The sequence below is a fragment of the Liolophura sinensis genome, chromosome 8, assembly GCF_032854445.1.
Source record: "Liolophura sinensis isolate JHLJ2023 chromosome 8, CUHK_Ljap_v2, whole genome shotgun sequence".
NCBI lineage: Eukaryota > Metazoa > Mollusca > Polyplacophora > Chitonida > Chitonidae > Liolophura > Liolophura sinensis.
Window position 1 is genome coordinate 31,116,454 of NC_088302.1, and position 19,724 is coordinate 31,136,177.

Genomic DNA, 19,724 nt, shown 5'->3' on the forward strand with positions numbered 1-19,724 from the left:
TATCTAAACTCTTTATAACGACGTGACAGCTCATCAAAACACCTTCAGGATGTCTTTGTTGGAGTACAGGGAGTAAATGTTTAGGGCACAAATGCAATGTTTCTTTTGTGTGTGTACATGCTTTTTTTTTTAATTTTTTTTTTGTTTTGATGGCTGTCATAGTCTTTTTTGATGTACACTTTTACTTTTGACTGAAAGCTGCTACCGTTGACTCCCATTAAGGTAAGGCACTTTTGTGAAATTTAATTTCTGTTCAAAAATAACATTTCCAAAGCATTAAAACACAAATACTGCAGCTAACAAATTTGTTAACAATTCTTTATAAACAATTCTAACAGGGGCAACGTGTTATAAAAATGTTTTATTGTGTTTAATATGAATATTACTTGAAAGTTAATTATCAAGGATGAAGTGGCGAGTCATTTCAAAGCATATTTTTATGCAGCGTTGACTCTGAACATCTGTAAGTTCTGACATTTTTAACTTTTGATGGGTATAAAGCATCTTTTTATAAATAATGCCAGTTGTATGATCACAAAGTGTTAAAGATTTGTTTAAGCAGAATATTAAACAGCTATACATGGTAAAGATAAAATAAACATCGTGAGTAACCAGTCAGAAAGATCTCCATGAGCATATGTATTCCATGCTAAACTGGATAGCTTTTTGTGATACCTTTCCAGAAATATGAATGATGTTGTCATGTTACCTGTTTTTTTTCATAGACATAGTATTTGTACATCATTCTTGCTTCCTTATTTTTCATCTCATGTTTAGAGTGTTCTCTCATGTACATGCATATTCATGTCTCTTTCAACACTAACCTAATTCTTAAATCTTTTTATCTGTAATGAGCAGCTCTGTAAGTCATATCTATCTGTTGGTCGGTCACTCACTCACTCTGTCTGTTGGTCATTCAGTAAAATTTTTGATATCCTGTATGTTGACATGCGCAATTCAGATAATGCGAGACCTGAGTGCAAGATGTATTGATTTTTTTGCAGGATGTTGCAGCTATTCCAAATTTGAGCTAGTTGTGTTTTGATAATACAGTGCATTTATTCCTTATCATAAATTCAGTTTATATTCAGACTAGATGTACCCGTACACCATGTGAACTAGTGATAAGGGTGAGAATTCTGCCATATCACCCCAGTATCGGGATAAATTTGTGTTCCTGGTTGTTAGATGAAGGAACAAGTGGTTGGCATTCATAGCATCACAGTCTTTCAGCCATATTTTGTAGAGAACATGTGTTAGAACCAGGAAAGAGCTATCGCTATGGCTTTTTACATGAGAGTGATAAAATCTAAAATCAGAACATAAACAAAACATATGCTTTCTAAACTACCTAAAAAGGTGGAAATTCATGCTTGTTAATTTGAATTTGATTATTTTCACCTCTTCCATCTTTTACTTATGTTGTATTTACAGTGCATTATTTCTTTTTCTTGTTTTCTTTTGTGTTCTTTTCATTGTCTTTATTTCTTGCCTTCTTTCTTTGTTTCTTTTTTTTCTTCTTCTTTCCCCTGGCTGTGTTTCTCATCATGCTTTTGATTTTTGATGTAACTTAAGTCTGGTTGCCACCCTGGCTGCACTACAGGCACACAGTGCATACTGTCATACTCATATCGCCATTTTTTTTGACAGTCACAGGCGCTCTCTCTCTCTCTTTCTCTCTCTCTGCTGAAGGCGTGTTTGGCTGAGTTGGTTAGCATGGCAGTGTTGCACAATGACCCAGGAGCCTCTTACCAATGTGGTCGCCATGAAATTCTTTTTGTGAATCTTGTTTTCTACTGTAAGGTTTATCTGTGCTATATTCAGTCAGGGTGATCTTTTTTTGCATAGCAAGCATAACATTGGTAATTTTTTTCCACCTCTTTCCCTTACCTCTGATCTTCCTTATTCTTGTTTCATTGAGATGCAGCACATTTTACTGTATTCCTCTTCACAGTTCTTGCACCACTTTTTGTGACAGCCTGTGATAGTTTCATCTTGGCATCATTTTCTCGGCAAGCTGAATCTGATCATCATAACCTTTTTAATAAAAATAAATGCCAAGACTTATCTCCTTTGATCTTCGATCTTTTCTTTGTTTACACCAGGAGGAGACAAAACAGGCACAGTTCCTTGCAGTAGCCATTGTCTACTTCTGCTCCGTATTGATGGTTTCCAAGTACAGGGACATACTGGAGCCCCCTACCCCAACAGGCACCCCGACAGCTGCCCCTAACCGTCGCAGTCTGCAGTCTCCATCCACACGCAATAGTCTAGGTGAGATTGCTGGATTTATTTATTTCATTGGAAAAGCTGTAGTCCTATTTACTGAAGTAAAGTTGTTAAATTGAAGTCTCAGTCATTTTCCCTCATACACATGTTTTTCATTTTGCTGAACTTAAGTTCCAAATTTAAATGCTGACACTCTTTCTTTAATCATTTATTGTAATAATCATCATTGTATTTATCATTTAATGTGGAAATATTAAATATGCAGTCAAGGCAGACTCTTAGACCTAAGATCTATTTGGTTGGATGTCCAACATATGATGTATTTGAACTTTTATGTTAAAAGCCCCCCCAAACTGTATTTAGTCATCCAAAAAAAAAAAAAGTACTACACTGCTCCCATGAAATAATGTGCTCATCCGGACCCAAAAGATTTCATATCGTGTTATAATCAAATCAGCGCAAAAAAAAAAAAAATCCTGACAAGGGAGATAATTTGTAATGGCTGGAATAAGCAGAATTCTGAATGTGACTGACAACAGTTGTACGGTATGATACAAAATGTACACAAGAATTTCAAGTAATTTCATGGTGATTCCGCCATTCAGTGTTCTCGTAAATGTACTGTTAACTAAATAAAAGATTTTAGGTTAAGAAAATAAAAGTAAACTCGGAGTCCACAGCAGCATCATATGTGGAGGGCTTTAATAGCACCCAAAAAGCGTGAAGGGAAGCAATTCAGCTGAAATCAAATTTGTTGCTAGACTCCTGCTTGAGCATGTCTCATTGTTTACCCATGTACAGTAGGATTACGATTCTCAGCACAGTTTTTATTTGTCAGATGACAAATTTACATTATACACTCAAATCTGTTCAAAATTGCTGCCTAAAGATGTACTCGTGACAACAGTTTTGCCCTTTTTTCCGTGAACATTTTGATACTGGTACCCAAAAAAAAATAAATGGCGGACACGACACCATTGCGTTAATTTTGATTTCACGGTAAGTCGATCCACATAAATTCAAGGGAACAGTGTACATGTATACCCTGATTCTGAAAGGCAAACAACTAACACACTCTTGGCAAGCTTCCAGTCTTCCACTACCATTCTACTACCGTTCGTCTGCAGTAACCAGAGTTATTGAAGTCAATTGATACAGCTGTTACTTTTAAATACATGTACATATTTAGTGGAGGGAAATACTTTTCACAAAGTGTCATGTCGTGTTATGGTGCATGTGGTTGTGATGGTACAGGTGTGTAGTTATACATACACATATTACTGATTTGGTAGATTTGTGTGGTTATTGTTAAAATGAGTTCGGATAATGAAGATTATGTGAGATTAGGATTCATCTTGATTTTTGTTTATGACAAAAGAAATTTATTTGTGTACTACTGCTGTTGTGGAGTTACGCTCATTTGTACCATATTGCTCTTGGATTCACCTTGAAGACAAAGGAAGCTGAATGAACTGATATTGTATTTTTGACTGATGGTGTATGCCTTACATTATATTTCACCTGGATAGTCAAAAACTTCCCAACTCCTCTGGAGATACCGTCTGAGGAGTTGGTTCGTAACGGGACTGGTGATAGTACAGCGTCGGTGGGGAGTGAGTCGAATACCCCTGGGACAGGGCTGGTGATAGCTGGGGGAGAAGGCGAGGGCAGCATCCTCTCCCATATGGCATCCAGTTGTCTGACAGACCCAGGTGGGGCCGTGCCCTTCATTAACAGCTCAGGTGTGCCTCAGTGTTGTCTCACCTGTTGTAGTAGTGTCACTGCAGAGGACAGTGATTGGTTGCTGAGTAATGTTTTTATGGATGTGACAGCGTCTTGTGAATCACTTTTTTTTCTTGATTGATTTTTTGATTGCTATAATTTTTAGCCAATTTTTGTTTTCATGTACTTTTGCTTTATCCACTTGTGTATGTATTTACAGTGCATAGATTAGTTTTTCTTACATGTTATTGTTTTCAGTTTTTATCGGTGTGCCTTTTGTCTTAAAATCTATCCATGTATTAGCTTTTTAATGTAATTCTTCCAGCTTTTTCATCTCGTAGATGTTGTATGTGTTACACAATATTTCATTTACATTGACAAAATAGTTTTGTGAGCCAATTTTTTCTTTATAATCAGTTAGATGATCAGATTAGATGAATAAATTTCATGAAAAAAATGACAGAATGTAAGCAAAAATAGAATAGATTTTGAAATACTCATTACTATGTGTAAAACTGTTTCTTCAGCTCTCCTACAGAGTCACCTTATATTTTTTCACACGGTTTATAGGTCCAGTGTAATTGTTTACAAGAATGCACCTATTCCTATTCACCTATTCTGTTGAACGAAAAAAAAAGTAAATTGCAGTTAGTTTCACTTCCATTTATCTGATGACTTTCGATGATATATTTATTTATATTCTTCCTCTGCTAGTGATCTATTAGGTTAAAATTATTTTGTTGGGATTTGTTTTGTTTATATATGTCTATTTGCAGAAAATATTTTATAAAAGTGCACTGCTGTGCATATTGTACATCTTGTTTACTTTGTTATGTTGTATATGTATACCACTAACATGAACTGGTGACCCACATAAGATATCTGAAAGGTTTTGCCTGTCAATGGAAAGTCCCATTTTTATATGAAGGAAACTAATTTTCTGTGTCAGACAATTAAAAAGATTTTCTACTTGAACAGGCATTGTTTTTTGATTTATCTGACCTACCTGTATGTTTAGTTAACAGACATTGTTTTTTGATTTATCTGACCTACATGTATGTTTTAGTGGTATTAAAACCATTGTCCAAGCCATTGTCTATTTGGCTGTGTTTAGGGACTTTTAATTGAAGACCTTTGGGTTTTGGATAAAATTTCATTGCTATTTCTCGATAATGATAGCAATCTCAAACTCCGTATCAGGTACAGAAGTTCGAGGTCAAGTTCAGGTAGTTGAAACTCAGTATGATGGGAATGTTTCACACTTTGCAAACGATTTATTATTCTTGGAACAAGTATAACTACATTTTTATCTTAATAATAAGATTGTTATTAAAATTAATTCAGTCACTGATTCACTATGTGCTCATTCTGTGCTAACTTTTCGAAGTGTGTCACCTTATTCAGACTTGTTAAACTTCAAGCACACCTTCATTTTATTCTGTTATTCTTTATATTCAGCACAAAGCTATATTTATTATTTGCCGTAGTGAAAAATTTCATGAAACTGATTTTGTATATACATTGATGTGGCTATGTTGTTACTCTGTTTGCAAATTGCCTGGTACAAACTGTTTATTGTATTTGCTGTAAATGTGAAAGAACATGGATATTTGTTTCTGATCATCCCAGCAACCAATTCAGATCTCATGCATTAGATAGTTTATTTAGTTTTATGGTACTTCATTGAGCTTGTGAGATTTGAAAATGCATTGAATTAAACAATGTTTTCCATTGTGCAGGGCCAGCCTTGAAAATTCTTTGTTTGAGCATAACCCGATGCAATAGGGCAAAAAAAAAAATAGGGTAATTCAACGGAGGATTTTTTTGGGTTTTTTCTGGTTAATGAAAAACACAAAGATTTCCAAAAAAAAAAAATTAGCATTGAGTAAAAAAAAAAAATAAAAAAAATAGAAACTTGATTCAAATCTGAACTAAAATTTAAAGAGTAGGTCGTTTTGTAGAAATGATGGCCTTACAAGCTCAGTGTGACTTACATTTTGCACTATGTGAATGTTACACAGATGCTGGGAAGGAGGCAGTGGAGCAGCCCATGTACCAGAACGGAGAAGTGAACGGTGAAGGTGATGATGTAGAGGAAGCCCAGGTGGCGAGCAACGAGACAAATCATGAGAATGAGACATCCGCTCAGCTCAACAGCAGCTGTGAGGAGGAGGCAGAGCTAGACGTCCAGGTGGAGGTGGAAGTTCACAAAGGCACCTCAGCAGGTAAGCTTGTGGAGGGCACTTCTTAATGTGTTTTTGGTACCCTGAATCTGCAACAAATCGTTTGGCGTATTTGAGAAATGTTATCTGATCTTCAAAGGTGTCTGCAAAGGCGTGTAGTAACAGCTAAGACGCAGTGTTAAGGTAAATGTTAAGGGTGATATACTAAGGTGTACTGCATGTGTTGAGCTTTGGTTTTGTGTACAGGTGCGAGCATTATAACATGAGAGGGATGTTCCATCGTTAATGCTCTGTGTGTATATTAATTATCATATATTACGAAATTCACCACTTAGCCTCTTTTGTACAGGAATTAATGTTAAGCTAAATGATCAGGGTGGCATCCCAAAAATCTGCATATATTGAGCTGAGGGTTTGCACTCATGCGAATCACGATATTATGATTTGCAGCGTTGCATTGTTGGTGTGCTGCTTATGTGTGCTTTAGCAAATTATGAAATTCCTCACTTCATGTCTATTTTTTGCATTGGAATCCTTTTTAAGGTAAAATTAAGTACTGGTATAATGAGCTGCAGTTTGGTATTCATTTATCTCCTAAAATTGAACTCTTACATTTAGGTACCAAGTCTTATTCAGTGATTTTTGTTTTCAAATTGCATCTTATTTTTACATATCTGATACAATTTGTTAAAAACATTACCACAGTACAAAAATGTTATTGTACTGTTTATTTTTAGAAACTGAAGGTGCTGTGGATGGAAATAAAGTTGAGAATGATGAATCTGTGAATAAGGAAGAGAAAGATGAGGAAAAGAATGAGACAGAGGAAGGTGAAGGGGTTGAGGAGAAAAACAATTCAAGAGAAGAAGCAAAAGATGCTGAAAACCCGTTGGAAGCTGAGGATAAGGTAGAAGACCTGGAAAAGGAGACTGAAACTGAAAGTGAGAAGGTTGAAAAGGAGGAGGACACAGCAGTTTCTGAGGAGTCAAATAAACCAGAGGATAGCTTTCAGGCAGAGGTAAACAGTGAAGATACAACAACAACAACACAGTCAGTGGAATCTGCTGTGGTAAAAGAGAGCCAGGAAGCAACGCAGAATGAGGTCACAGATGTTGCTAGTGCTGAACAGGTACAGGTTTCTTTGCCGACAGAGTATGTGGCCAATCCAGTGGAGAACGTCTCCCAGAATAACAGCGCCTCACGGGAAACCCACCAAGAACCTTCTGATCACCCTCAGCAGCCAGCCATCGCCTCCATAGCAATCAGCGAGAAGCCCGGAGAACAGGGCACCACCTCCCACAAACCAGAGAAGCTTGACCTGAGGGGTCACATCCCCGGGCCTGTGGAGAACCTACCCCTGCCCAATGAGGGTGGGTCACTAACGGAGCGACTAGAGAGAGCCCTAGGCTCTGTGTCCCCACTGCTGAGAGAAATCTTTGTGGACTTCGCTCCATTTCTCTCTAAAACTCTTATAGGATCTCACGGTCAAGAACTTCTTATAGGAGGTGAGTACATAATAGGGGCTGGGTACATTATGGTAAACTAATTGGTAGGGTAAACACATTGGTAGGGTAAACACATCGATAGGGTAAACTCATTGGTAGGGTAAACACATCAGTAGGGTAAACACATTGGTAGGGTAAACACATTGGTAGGGTAAACACATTGGTAGGGTAAACTCATTGGTAGGGTAAACACATCGGTAGGGTAAACTCATTGGTTGGATAAACACATTGGTAGAGTAAACACAGTGGTAGGGTAAACACATTGGTAGGGTTGGTACATAGTATGGAAAAAAGGCTGCAAAAGGTATTAGAATGTGCCTTTTTCTTTTTTTTCAGTTAGTCCTGGATAAACCACTGGGCATTTATTGTACATTATACTAATTATCATTGTGATCAATTATTAGTGATACCACTAATTTACAACTGACGCTCACATAACCCACGTGGCCTGGGTTACAGGGTACATTGTAGATAGGTTTAGAGATGTGATGTTGCTACAACAGAGTTATGTCCCTTTCTGACGTAACATCCTTGGTTTACGGCATAGTAGGGCCAATTTTCACATGGGATGGTATATAGAATATAATAATTAAACAGGATTATATTAATCTTGTAAATTATGTTTTTGGGTGTGTTTGGGTTCCCAATATTGATATTCTACTGGTAGGTCATTCCAGACACGAATGCTACCATGTTAAAATATAGGCGAGGAGCCCTACTGTGCTATAATGCAGACATGTCATTTTGCAGTGAGATGTCACTCTAATGATGTAAATTGAAGATTGCATATTATTTTTGCCAAAAAAAAAAAAAAACCAAAAGAAAAAAACCAAAAGAAAAAACCAGAAAAAACAAAACAAAACAAAAGGAATGAAAAACAGTGAAAAGGAAGAATTCACTTTCCACTTTCTCATCTATTGAAATTGGTACTGAATGTATTGTAAGTAAGTTAACAATTCTTGACATGCGTGATGCCACAATATGACAAAGAGAAAGAGAAATCTGCGTGTATCGGTTGCTTCACTACCTGCTTGTGCAGTACATGTGTTGTGTACCTGCATTCGCGACATCGATACAACTTTGCTTCGTCCATAGAAAGCAGGTGTAATTTGTCTCGTCTTTCTTTTATCCCAGGTTTGGTGACACTGAAGCAGAGCACCTCTGTCGTAGAGTTAGTCATGTTACTGTGCTCTCAGGAATGGCAGAACTCCCTTCAGAAGTACGCTGGCTTGGCATTTATAGAGCTAGTGAATGAGGGGAGGTAAGTCTGATTAAGGCTGATTAAAATGTTTTAATGCCCAGTTTCAAGGGCAGTTACCTGATTTAAATATTTTTAAAAAAATATTTTGTGTGTTGTAAATTACATCTATAATGAAAGAGTACTAACTAAATTGATGTCTTTTTTTAGTAATGACCTCTTACCTTAGATTAAATTGGGAAATGTTGATTTTTATGAATCAACTTATGAGTAAATTATGAACATTACTGCAATTCTCTTGATTACAAATACATGTGGTATAGCTCTTCATAGAAAAATGTATTTCTAATTTGCTACTTTGGTTTTATGCTGCAGATTATTAGCACATGCCACAAGAGATCACATCGTGCGTGTGGCAAATGAGGCAGAGTTTATACTGAACCGCATGCGGGCTGAGGATGTACAGAAACATGCAGAGTTTGAGGTAAGAGTTCAAACAGGTTCATTGTGGTGTCTTTCACTGTGCAATAGAGACTCGGAGGTGGGTGGGGGGTGGGGGGAGGGAAGCTGAAGTATCCATTATTTGGTGTCAGTACAGCTTTGACTGAGTTAAGTGTCATATCTGGTGTGTTGGTATTCTCTTCATGTTGTGTTGTGAAACACGGAGGCCCAGTTTCACAAAGATGTTGTAAATGTGCCATAATCACACGTATAGGATGGTGGTACTGTAACGGTGAGGTATAAAATATCTGACGACAAATGTATGATAAAAAAAATATTGTGCGCCGCTTTGTCAACCTGGGCCCAGGTTTTCTGATACAGGTGAAAAGTTAATCCATGTTAGCCGATGAGTGTTCTATACATTGGTTGAAAATGGAGTGCTTTGTCAACCTGGACCTAGGTTTTCTGATACAAGTGAAAAGTTAATCCATGTTAGCCGATGAGTGCTCTGTACATTGGTTGAAAATGGAGTGCTTTGTCAACCTGGACCTAGGTTTTCTGATACAAGTGAAAAGTTAATCCATGTTAGCCGATGAGTGCTCTGTACATTGGTTGAAAGTGGAGTGCTTTGTCAACCTGGGCCTAGGTTTTCTGATACAAGTGAAAAGTTAATCCATGTTAGCCGATGAGTGCTCTGTACATTGGTTGAAAATGGAGTGCTTTGTCAACCTGGACCTAAGTTTTCTGATACAGGTGAAAAGTTAATCCATGTTAGCCGATGAGTGCTCTGTACATTGGTCGAAAATGGAGTGCTTTGTCAACCTGGACCTAGGTTTTCTGATACAGGTGAAAAGTTAATCCATGTTAGCCGATGAGTGCTCTGTACATTGGTTGAAAATGGAGTGCTTTGTCAACCTGGACCTAAGTTTTCTGATACAAGTGAAAAGTTAATCCATGTTAGCCGATGAGTGCTCTTTACATGGGCCGAAAATGGAGTGCTTAGTCAACCTGGGCCTAGGTTTTCTGATACAAGTGAAAAGTTAATCCATGTTAGCCGATGAGTGCTCTGTACATTGGTTGAAAATGGAGTGCTTTGTCAACCTGGGCCTAGGTTTTCTGATACAAGTGAAAAGTTAATCCATGTTAGCCGATGAGTGCTCTTTACATTGGTCGAAAATGGAGTGCTTTGTCAACCTGGGCCTAGGTTTCCTGATACAGGTGAAAAGTTAATCCATGTTAGCCGATGAGTGCTCTTTACATGGGTCGAAAATGGAGTGCTTTGTCAACCTGGACCTAAGTTTTCTGATACAGGTGAAAAGTTAATCCATGTTAGCCGATGTGTGCTCTGTACATTGGCCGAAAATGGAGTGCTTTGTCAACCTGGACCTAGGTTTTCTGATACAGGTGAAAAGTTAATCCATGTTAGCCGATGAGTGCTCTGTACATTGGTTGAAAATGGAGTGCTTTGTCAACCTGGACCTAGGTTTTCTGTTACAAGTGAAAAGTTAATCCATGTTAGCCGATGAGTGCTCTGTACATTGGCCGAAAATGGAGTTGTATCCTCGTTAGTATTCACTGACACAGAGACACGGTGTAGAAGTAACACCTACTTCAGCATTATCTGGCATCACCAATTGCCCACAAGTAAACCATATGTAGTCTCCATACTTAAAGCATGATCTCTGTGAATGAATTCAGTAAAATTTGGCCTTTATTCCTCTTTCCCATTTGTTCAGTGGCAGTAACTTTACAACAACATCATGTTAGGGATTATGTTGGCAATGTAGTTTTCATTGGTCACTCTGGATTATGTTCATTAGCCAGATGTATCAGATTTGTGAGCTCGTTTCAGCTGAGGCAGTAGACAGAAGGCCGCAGCCTCTGTATGAGGACAGTAGTGTGTTTGCCATGGCTCTCCAGTACAAGGAAACACTATCAATTAATGCAGTATAAATGAAGGTTTTGAGTCCACACTGATACATGTACTGTGTATATCAGTTAAAAATATTTATTTATTTATTTGTTTGGTGTTTTATGCCGTACTCAAGAATATTTCACTTATACAGCACTATGGTGGGTGAAAACTGGGCAGAGCCTGGGGGAAACCCACAACCATCCGCAGGCTGCTGGCAGGCCTTCTCATGTACAGCCGGAGATCAGTTAAAAATAAAATTGGATTACATGAAAATAATAATAAATGGAAATATATTTTATTACAAGTTCTCCAAAAACAGTTGTTAATCTTTCATAAACAGACGTTGTCAGCTGAGTCTATGGTGGAACGCAAAGACGAGGAGAAACTTGTCAATCACCTGATTACCTCAGCAAAGAGGAGGGACCACGCAATAGCAGCCAAAACGAAGGAGAAGATACTAAACATCCTCACAAATAAGCATGGTGCCTGGGGCGAACCTGTTAACAAGTAAGCCAACCTTAAGTTAAACGTTTGCTTTTTTGGAATAATTTTGACCCAAAATATGGGGGGAAGCAGACCATGGCCTAGGGTTAGAGGCACTTGTCTTTCTGTCACTAAGACACACGAGGCGTGGGTTCAAACCCAGGGCTTGCAAACGGAATTTGTAGATCCTCCTGCTCTCAGTACTTGAGACAACTTGAGAATAAGTGGTATATGATGCTCATGCGGCCATGTTCACAATCTTGTATTTGTCAAAGACCACTTAGACCACCAATATGGGGTATGTATTTGTACATGAGATGTGGGAAAGATAGTCAGTAATTTACCAAAGGCTAGTGGTTTATACTGGGCACTCCTGTTTGCTCCACCCTTAAAATTTACTGCCATCTTAGAAGTGTAAAATTCCTGAGAATGGCGTTAACCAATAATCAAGTGTACATGAGTAAATCAAAAGAAAATCATAAAATATTGGTAACAGGTGTGGTGTTTTTTTTTTTTAAATCTGCTATGAAAAATGTTTTGCTTCTAAGTGTGTGACGAAGAGTGCTCGCCATGTGTTAAATATCCCAGGTTGCAGGTTGAATGATCTTTTCTCTCAGTGCTTTGACTAAATTGTTTTAGTTGATCATCTTAATGGTAATATAGATCAGTCTTGCATGTATACATGTATATACAAACTAAATTTGACATTTATGTTTTTAGCAAACTGTCTTACTGGAAGCTGGACACATGGGAGGATGATTCCAGGAGGAGACGACGGCTGATTAAAAACCCTCTGGGCTCCGCACACCCGGAGGCTACCCTCAAGGCAGCTCTGGAACATGGTCAGTTTTTGGCATACATAAGAGTAAATCACCTATAATTGATAATAACTGATCAATCTGAACTAAGTTGGTGAAAAATCATGGGAAATTTTATGTGATCACTAGTGATTGGTAGCAGAGGAGGGCGATTATAAGGTGAAAACTTCCATGAAATGATAGGTGATTAAGTGTAGCCCCAGTGATAATGAGAGAATTTAATTGGTGGTAAGTAATATACACAACAACATAAAAATGTGTGTTTGTTGAAGTGTTGATGTAGTTATGTACATGTGTATGCAAATTACGTCTCGCTCATCACAGTCACAGAAAATACATGTTGTGGTTGAAAAGATGTGCTTAATGGAAATCTTCCCTGGAATCAGTTTCGTTTTAGTCTGGGCTTTAGTGTAATGTGCAAGAGATATGAATGATACTAGCCGTGTGTGCACGGGATCCAATGTCGGGTCAAATCTCGATATTTCTCTGCCTTGGGCTCAGTGTTATTGGGATAAGTCAGCTGGTCAGGGAATTGTCTTTATGTTGTAACTGGGTGAGGTGTCTTCAGCATGGCATGCCAGTGATGCAGCATCATATTTGCAGTATAATCTGTTTTCTACTAGGAGACACTCTGGTAATAAGAAACATAAAAGTCCCTCAAGCAAACAAACACGTACACAAACAAGCAAAGGCTAAGAATAACTTGAATTTAAAAAATGTTAATCAAGATGGCTGTATTTCTCCAGAATTATTGTTTTTAATAAATAATGACACGTTTATAAAAACAGGTGCCACAGAAGATGCCATAAACAAGGCACGTGATGCCCTGCATGCACATCTGGCCTCCAGCAAGCGAACGCAGCAGCAAGCAACGGACTACACAGACGAGGAGCTGCTGATGGATGAGAGGGACCTGGAGCCCGAGTTTGCAGGTAAGCACTATCAACACAAATGCACCTGGGACCACTTTCACAAAACTTCCTATCCCATTTCTTGTAGCTTTCTTTGTAAACCACTGCACCTTATCATGCTACAAAGTAGATAATGCCATATACAAAAAATTACAAGAATCTCACTTAAAAAGTTTGTGAACTTTCTAACTTTCATTTTCAGGCGTTGTCTAGGTTATAGAACTATAAACAGACATGCTTTACCTGGAAAGTTATGAAAAATTGATTTGCAAAGTTGTGTGAATGTGGCCCAAGGCGTCTGAGATCTCAAATTATAAAGCAATTGCAGGCTCAAGTCAGAATTCAATTCAGTATCATTCAGTGCATCTAATGCTTTCAGTGCCGGCCGCCGTGATATAAGTCAAATATTCTTGAGTACGGAGTAAAACACCAATCAAATAAATAAATAAATCTAATGCTTTCCTGTCTTTTCCCTCAGGGCCTGTGGCAATGTCCACTTCCTGCAAACTTATTGTACCAGGGCTGGCAGTGGCTGGAACCATGTCAATCACAAAATCTGAACTGTACTTTGAAATGGATGAGGAAGATAGCCAAAACCAGAAGATGGACCCTGCTGTAAGTTTATGTTTTAGTTTTGTTCTTTGCACATTCCAGTGTAGTCAGATATGTGTTACATTTCAGGGATACACCAAGGTTGGACAGACCTTTGTATGCATGACACAGGGGACAGTACAGATGGTTTATTACAATCTCATGTGAGTTTTCATAACGGCTGGTTTCGGAAAGTAAATTAATTTTACCTGATTTTTGATTTATTTATTTATTTGATTAGTGTTTTACGCCATACTCAAGAATATTTCACATAACGACCGCGGCCAACATTATGGTGGGAGGAAACCGGGCAGTGTCCGGTGGAAACCCGCAACCATTCGCAGGTTGCTGGCAGACCTTCCCGCATACAGCCAGAGAGGAAGTCAGCATAAGCTGGACTTGAACTCACACCTGACTTTTGAGCCTAAAAGTTCCAATGAGGTGTATAGGAAATTAGTGCGGTGGAATGCAAAACTGTAACTGAATGTTATGATTCAGGGTCGGTCTGAATGGTTTCTGGTTATTTGCTGATCACCCGTACTGAGGCATGAGTGAAGAGCCCACAAACATGGTGCAGTTTGGTGTCCCTCTGTTGGAGAATATAGGACAAGGTGACATTAAGATGAAACTCCAAACATATCAACATGAAACTGTCTTTTGCCTGTTGTGTCCTCTTTGTAAACCATTTTTGACATACCTGAAACGTTCACATTGGGCACTTTTCAGCGCTTCCTCATTTGGTTCTCAGCATGAGTAGATTGGCCCACTATCGGATGGCCCTGTATCATTGTACTATGTCTGATCTGGGTGTCATGTCTGGTGTCTTTGGTCTGATTTCCCAGTGAGACAGCATCACAAATATGTAGCACTTGGTCAGTACTGCTACATGGAGACATAGACATACTATGATCGAAAATGGTGGGAGAAGTGATATTCCGTCAGTTAAATCAATGACATTTAAATTGTTAGCAAACAAACAGGAATGATTAGTTTAAAACCACATTCAGCCTGCATTTAAACTGAAAATGTGGGAGGGAAACCATGCAAAACAGGTAAGTGAATTGTGATTTAACTAAAATAAAAGAGAGTACCACACTCTGGTGTTTGGCTTTTGTTGTTATTTGAAGAGCTCTGCATTTAAATAGGCTTTTACTCCAGTAATTTGCAGTATAGTGTTGGAGAAAGCATTGACAGTACGTTTTGCCATTATCTTCATAAGTAAAGCAATCAGTCGAGTTCTACGGTACAGCCGTTGTAGCCTTGTCAGCTAACAATGGATTACAAGATCAGATGTTTGTCGATTGGATACGTTTTTTCTATGCCCAGTAAAATAAAGATTATTGCCATGTTTTACTCTGTTATACCATTTTGAACGTATAAGCAAGCAAGAATAAATCGGTCGATGACTGGGACGATGGATATCAGGGGAGACTACTTCAATGACCATAAACCTTATTTGACGCCCGGTAGATTATCGGTGTGTTTTACAGCTTGTCTTTCAGAAAGCTTATCGGCTTACATTTGTCTCACTTAGACTGGTTACCTTCGTTTGTCGGAGGAAATATGGCTTTCCTGTCGTTAACCCGCAGTGTTTTACTTGTGGATTTTATAGCATAATGTATAGAATGTCTGCTAAGAAAAAATGTATGGTGGGATGTTCGGGTCAAGTTCTCTGCAATCATACTCTTGCTGACGGATCTGGTACAAATGCAGACGTAGGGAAGCAAAGCTGAAAGGAAATTTTTATACTCTTAATGTGCTTGTGGTTGGCGTGTCATGTGATGGTTTAGTAGACAGAGGAAGTCAAGACAAGCACAATATTGGGTTTAGCATGCCATTTGGGAGAAGCTATTTGCTTGCTATGGATGGAAGCTGTTTTCTCAGCATTCACGAGAAAGCAAGATTAAGTCATTTGGAGGTTCATTTTCAAGACCGATCATTGATTTTTGTCCTGCTCTGTTTCAATCTGTTTTACTTACATCAAGGATTGTGTTTTAACTTGGCTTCCGTAGAAACCAGCGTTGATGTATCGTCTGTTCCAGGACTGTAGATAAAGGAAGGTATGTTATCAAAACCAGCTGGGAGTCGCCCTATTACCCCAATAGAGAGGCGAAAAAACGCCGACGTGAAGATCATTTCTCTATCGTTCTGTCAAAGAAAAATTAAGATAGAACTAGAGAGCGCTGACCCCACATCCATCGTGTTGTAAGTCTGTCTGGGGGACTCTTGTTTAGAACAGTGCCAACCCCCGGAGGCTTTTGTCCTTTTCTAGAGGACCACCCCTTTACCCTGGCAAATATCTCATAGATCTCCTAATATTTCCACCATAACTTTTTACTCCTAGTATCTGATGAGACACGACGTGTGAAATGAATGAAGTGTAATGGCGTATAACGTTAACACATTGTATCTACTCTCTGAGAACATACTGAGTCGAAATGGCTCATTACGTTCACGGAAGATGGCCTCCGATTCTGCCTCCGACAAGGCAGCTTGGAGAAGTTTCTTCCGACATCCAATCTACCGTCTAACATATCTGTGGACATTCTCTTGTCAGCGGAGGTATGCCCCACGACTTCGGTTGCGTTCTTGTGCAGATCTGTATACATAGCATCGCTTCTTACAATGAAAGAGCTGATACAACGTTAAAATAAGCGGCAAAAAAAAAAAAAACCCGACAGTTATTAGGTTATGTAATTAGGTGTGGGCGAAGCCAATTTTCAACACCCTAGTTTCCGTTCACAGTGCAGAAAAGGGGTGTGAACGAAAGGATTATTTTACAAGATGATTGTAGTTGCGCCAGCTCAGGCTATTGTACACCCAGTTTGATTGGTAGAGTGGAAATACATGCACCACAAAAAGAGATAACATATTCGACGCTTGAGTAACAGCTAGTATACATCGCCCTGACAATAATGTGACATGTGATTGGCCGATCCTCACGTAATATGACATGTGAATGATCTCGCCTGATGTGATCAGACCGTTGATTGACCAGGTGTGATCAGACCGTTGATTGACCAGGTGTGATTGAGACTATGAATTTGTGGTATATTTTAAATAAGCTTTGGACAGAGACTAATTAGGTTAATTAGCAGTATGGAGTTTACGGCTGCATGTCTTGAGATAACAGTCATCTGTCTACATCGCAATTTTTCCTGCTTTTCATATATTTAACATTTTATATTTATTTTTCGATAAATAGATATGCATCTAAACTGGTAAAAATTGTTATGGATCATACGCATTTATATTTTCGGAACGTAATATAAGAAAAGGTTTGTGGCAATAGTCATACAGGTCCTGTTGTGTTTTGACAAAGCAGGAGATTTGCTGAAGTTCTTGACACGAACATCTGTAATACTCCGCTTTAGATCAGGAAAACATTTGCGCCCCAGAGACGTGGTTGAATACAACTATAACGGTATTTGTGTCCATGAGACTGACCGTGGCCGTCCTTCTTGTCTGCTATATAAGAAAGTCCGTCATCTGGCCGTCAAATTCATTCGCTGGTTTGTTTTCTCTCCGCGCCAAGCTCTGTCATCACTGGGCCGTGCCACTGCTGACTGAAACCGAAACAGACAAGCGTCGGCCGTTAGAAAAAAAGAACAAGCAAAGAACGTGAATTGCTTGAAGCATTCGGGCATGCAGACGTGGTGGGTGCCGTGCAATCTCTGAAGGAGAGATAAGGGTCCGTGGAAAGGGGATCAGGTATCGTTTGTGAGCTCCGGAGTAGCAAGCTGGAGACTCAAGACCGCCTTTTGTCACTCAGACTGTCACCAAGATCGTAGATTCTGCCAAATTGCAGGGGCTGTCTACCCGCCTCTCTAATTCCAGCCCTCCTCGTGCTTCTGCTCTGTTCTCTACATCGCCCCATTCCACATATAAAAGGGTTATTTATGGTATACGCACGCTGATTATGTACTCGGCATTTTTGGAGAGTAGTCTTCCAAGCCTGTGTGTGTCAGTCGTCATGGCGGTTTTTCTAAGCCCACAATGATATTCTCGGCCAGTACGTAGGTCTTTTCTCGGGTAATAATCCTCCACAAGAATGTTAATGAAGGAATCGCAGACTGTCGTAATGGAAATCTGGGCCTTGTCATTCCTAATCCGGACAGACGCGGTCGAGTACATCAAACGAGGCCAACAATATTCAACCTTGTCTCTTCTGTTTTTGTTAAGTTCCTTCCAGTTTGTGTCACTTTTATTTGGTTTTGGGCGAAAGCTACGCCAATTTTATCAGAAATCTTCGAATTTATGGTTGTATTGTTGACCCAAATTTTCACACCCCTCTTCCTCTTCCTCTCAGTACGGACGTTCTACAAAGGCAATGGTTTGAACTTGATATGAAGACTGATTATAATAAACGCTTTGTGCAATAGTCTCTTAATCACTTGATTGGTATATGTGTAATACAGGGGTAGTTGTCCTTAACCGCCAATTCAAGAAAATCCTGACGTGTTTATATGTAAGACGAAGAGTTATACGGATGCGTGATTAGGTGTTTTTCGCGTGTATTTTGGGTTAAAATAGTTTGATTTCCACGTTAAATCTGTCAAAATTGGAATTGGAAGAAGACCTGATTTGTTCTTCCTTATTTATGTATATTGAGTCAGTGAATGACTGTGCCATTTAAGGTGAAATGTATTCCTATGGTTATGTTGATGATGCAAATGCTGAAGTAATGAAATGCTGTATACGCATACATTATAGTTTTTGTATTTCTTAATCTTTGTTCGTTGGGCACACACTAAATGGTTCTGGAAGAAGCAGTTACGTCCTATATGCATAATATTTGGCGATGGAACGCCAACATTTGGGCGATTAGACACTGGCGTCTTTCAACACTGGCTGCGTATACTATTAACCGCGGTCGAATCACGCTCTGGTTATCAAAAACGACTGTTGAAAACTGCATGGCCAAAGACGAGTACACATTATCCTAGGGTGTCTGTTCAGCGGAGTAAGGTTTCACCATAAGTTCACTTTTTGAAAATCTGGGCTTGATGGTTCACTGGATTGCCGCGTAGCGAAGTGTTAAAAGGTTTTCGTCGTCATCAATGTACTGCTCGCCTCTTGTGTAGGTGCACGGTAAATTGGATATGCATGTATAGCAACACAGCTCTAACTTATCTGAAACATGGATATGGGGTTGTAGTTTTGAATTTTGGTTGTTTTGTTGGTTAGCGAAATGCTCGAAAGCTGTTTTGCGAAGTGCAATGTATGCAATCTAGGATATACATATAAATAGTAGACGTTCAAGTATGCAACCAGAGATGTGTGGTCTTTGAACTATACGAAATGGATCAGAGGAATTAGCTGTTAGAAAATATACACAGAGCTGGGGAAGTCATCATAAAGCCGTTCCGTTTAGTCAAAAAAATCATGCCAGTGTTGACAGAGTTACGGGTAACTTGTTCTCAGTGTCCGGAACACCCGACGGTTCTTCATCTTGTTAATCTATTCCTCAACTTGTGTAACCATGCTGTAAGGCACTGCGGTTATGTCCCTTTGAATTCCACTTCAGTGCATGCAATCTGTCACTATATATATATATATATATATATATATATATATATATAAATTTGAAGAAATAGAGAAAGATCTATATATACTACTCGAAACCACATTAGCTATAGCTTATTCTGTGGAAAATCCGTTTTAATCCAGCGGGTAAGGTATGAAGATAGCCTTGTTGTGCGTAGAGGCTGTAAAATTGTAAAATTGG

At 38.9% G+C, this 19,724-nt stretch overlaps 1 protein-coding gene across 2 annotated transcripts in view; it reads left to right on the forward strand.

Annotated features, from left to right (window-relative positions):
• The window catches only part of LOC135474026 (neurobeachin-like), a 142,102-nt gene that overhangs the window by 60,700 nt on the left and 61,678 nt on the right, over nt 1–19,724 (forward strand). For both annotated transcript variants that reach the window (XM_064754008.1, XM_064754009.1), the window contains exons 29-37: nt 2,106–2,274; nt 5,973–6,176; nt 6,872–7,639; nt 8,774–8,900; nt 9,213–9,321; nt 11,534–11,700; nt 12,397–12,518; nt 13,283–13,426; nt 13,884–14,020. In XM_064754008.1, the coding sequence (XP_064610078.1) occupies nt 2,106–2,274; nt 5,973–6,176; nt 6,872–7,639; nt 8,774–8,900; nt 9,213–9,321; nt 11,534–11,700; nt 12,397–12,518; nt 13,283–13,426; nt 13,884–14,020 (1,947 nt within the window). The remainder of the gene's footprint in view (nt 1–2,105; nt 2,275–5,972; nt 6,177–6,871; nt 7,640–8,773; nt 8,901–9,212; nt 9,322–11,533; nt 11,701–12,396; nt 12,519–13,282; nt 13,427–13,883; nt 14,021–19,724) is intronic.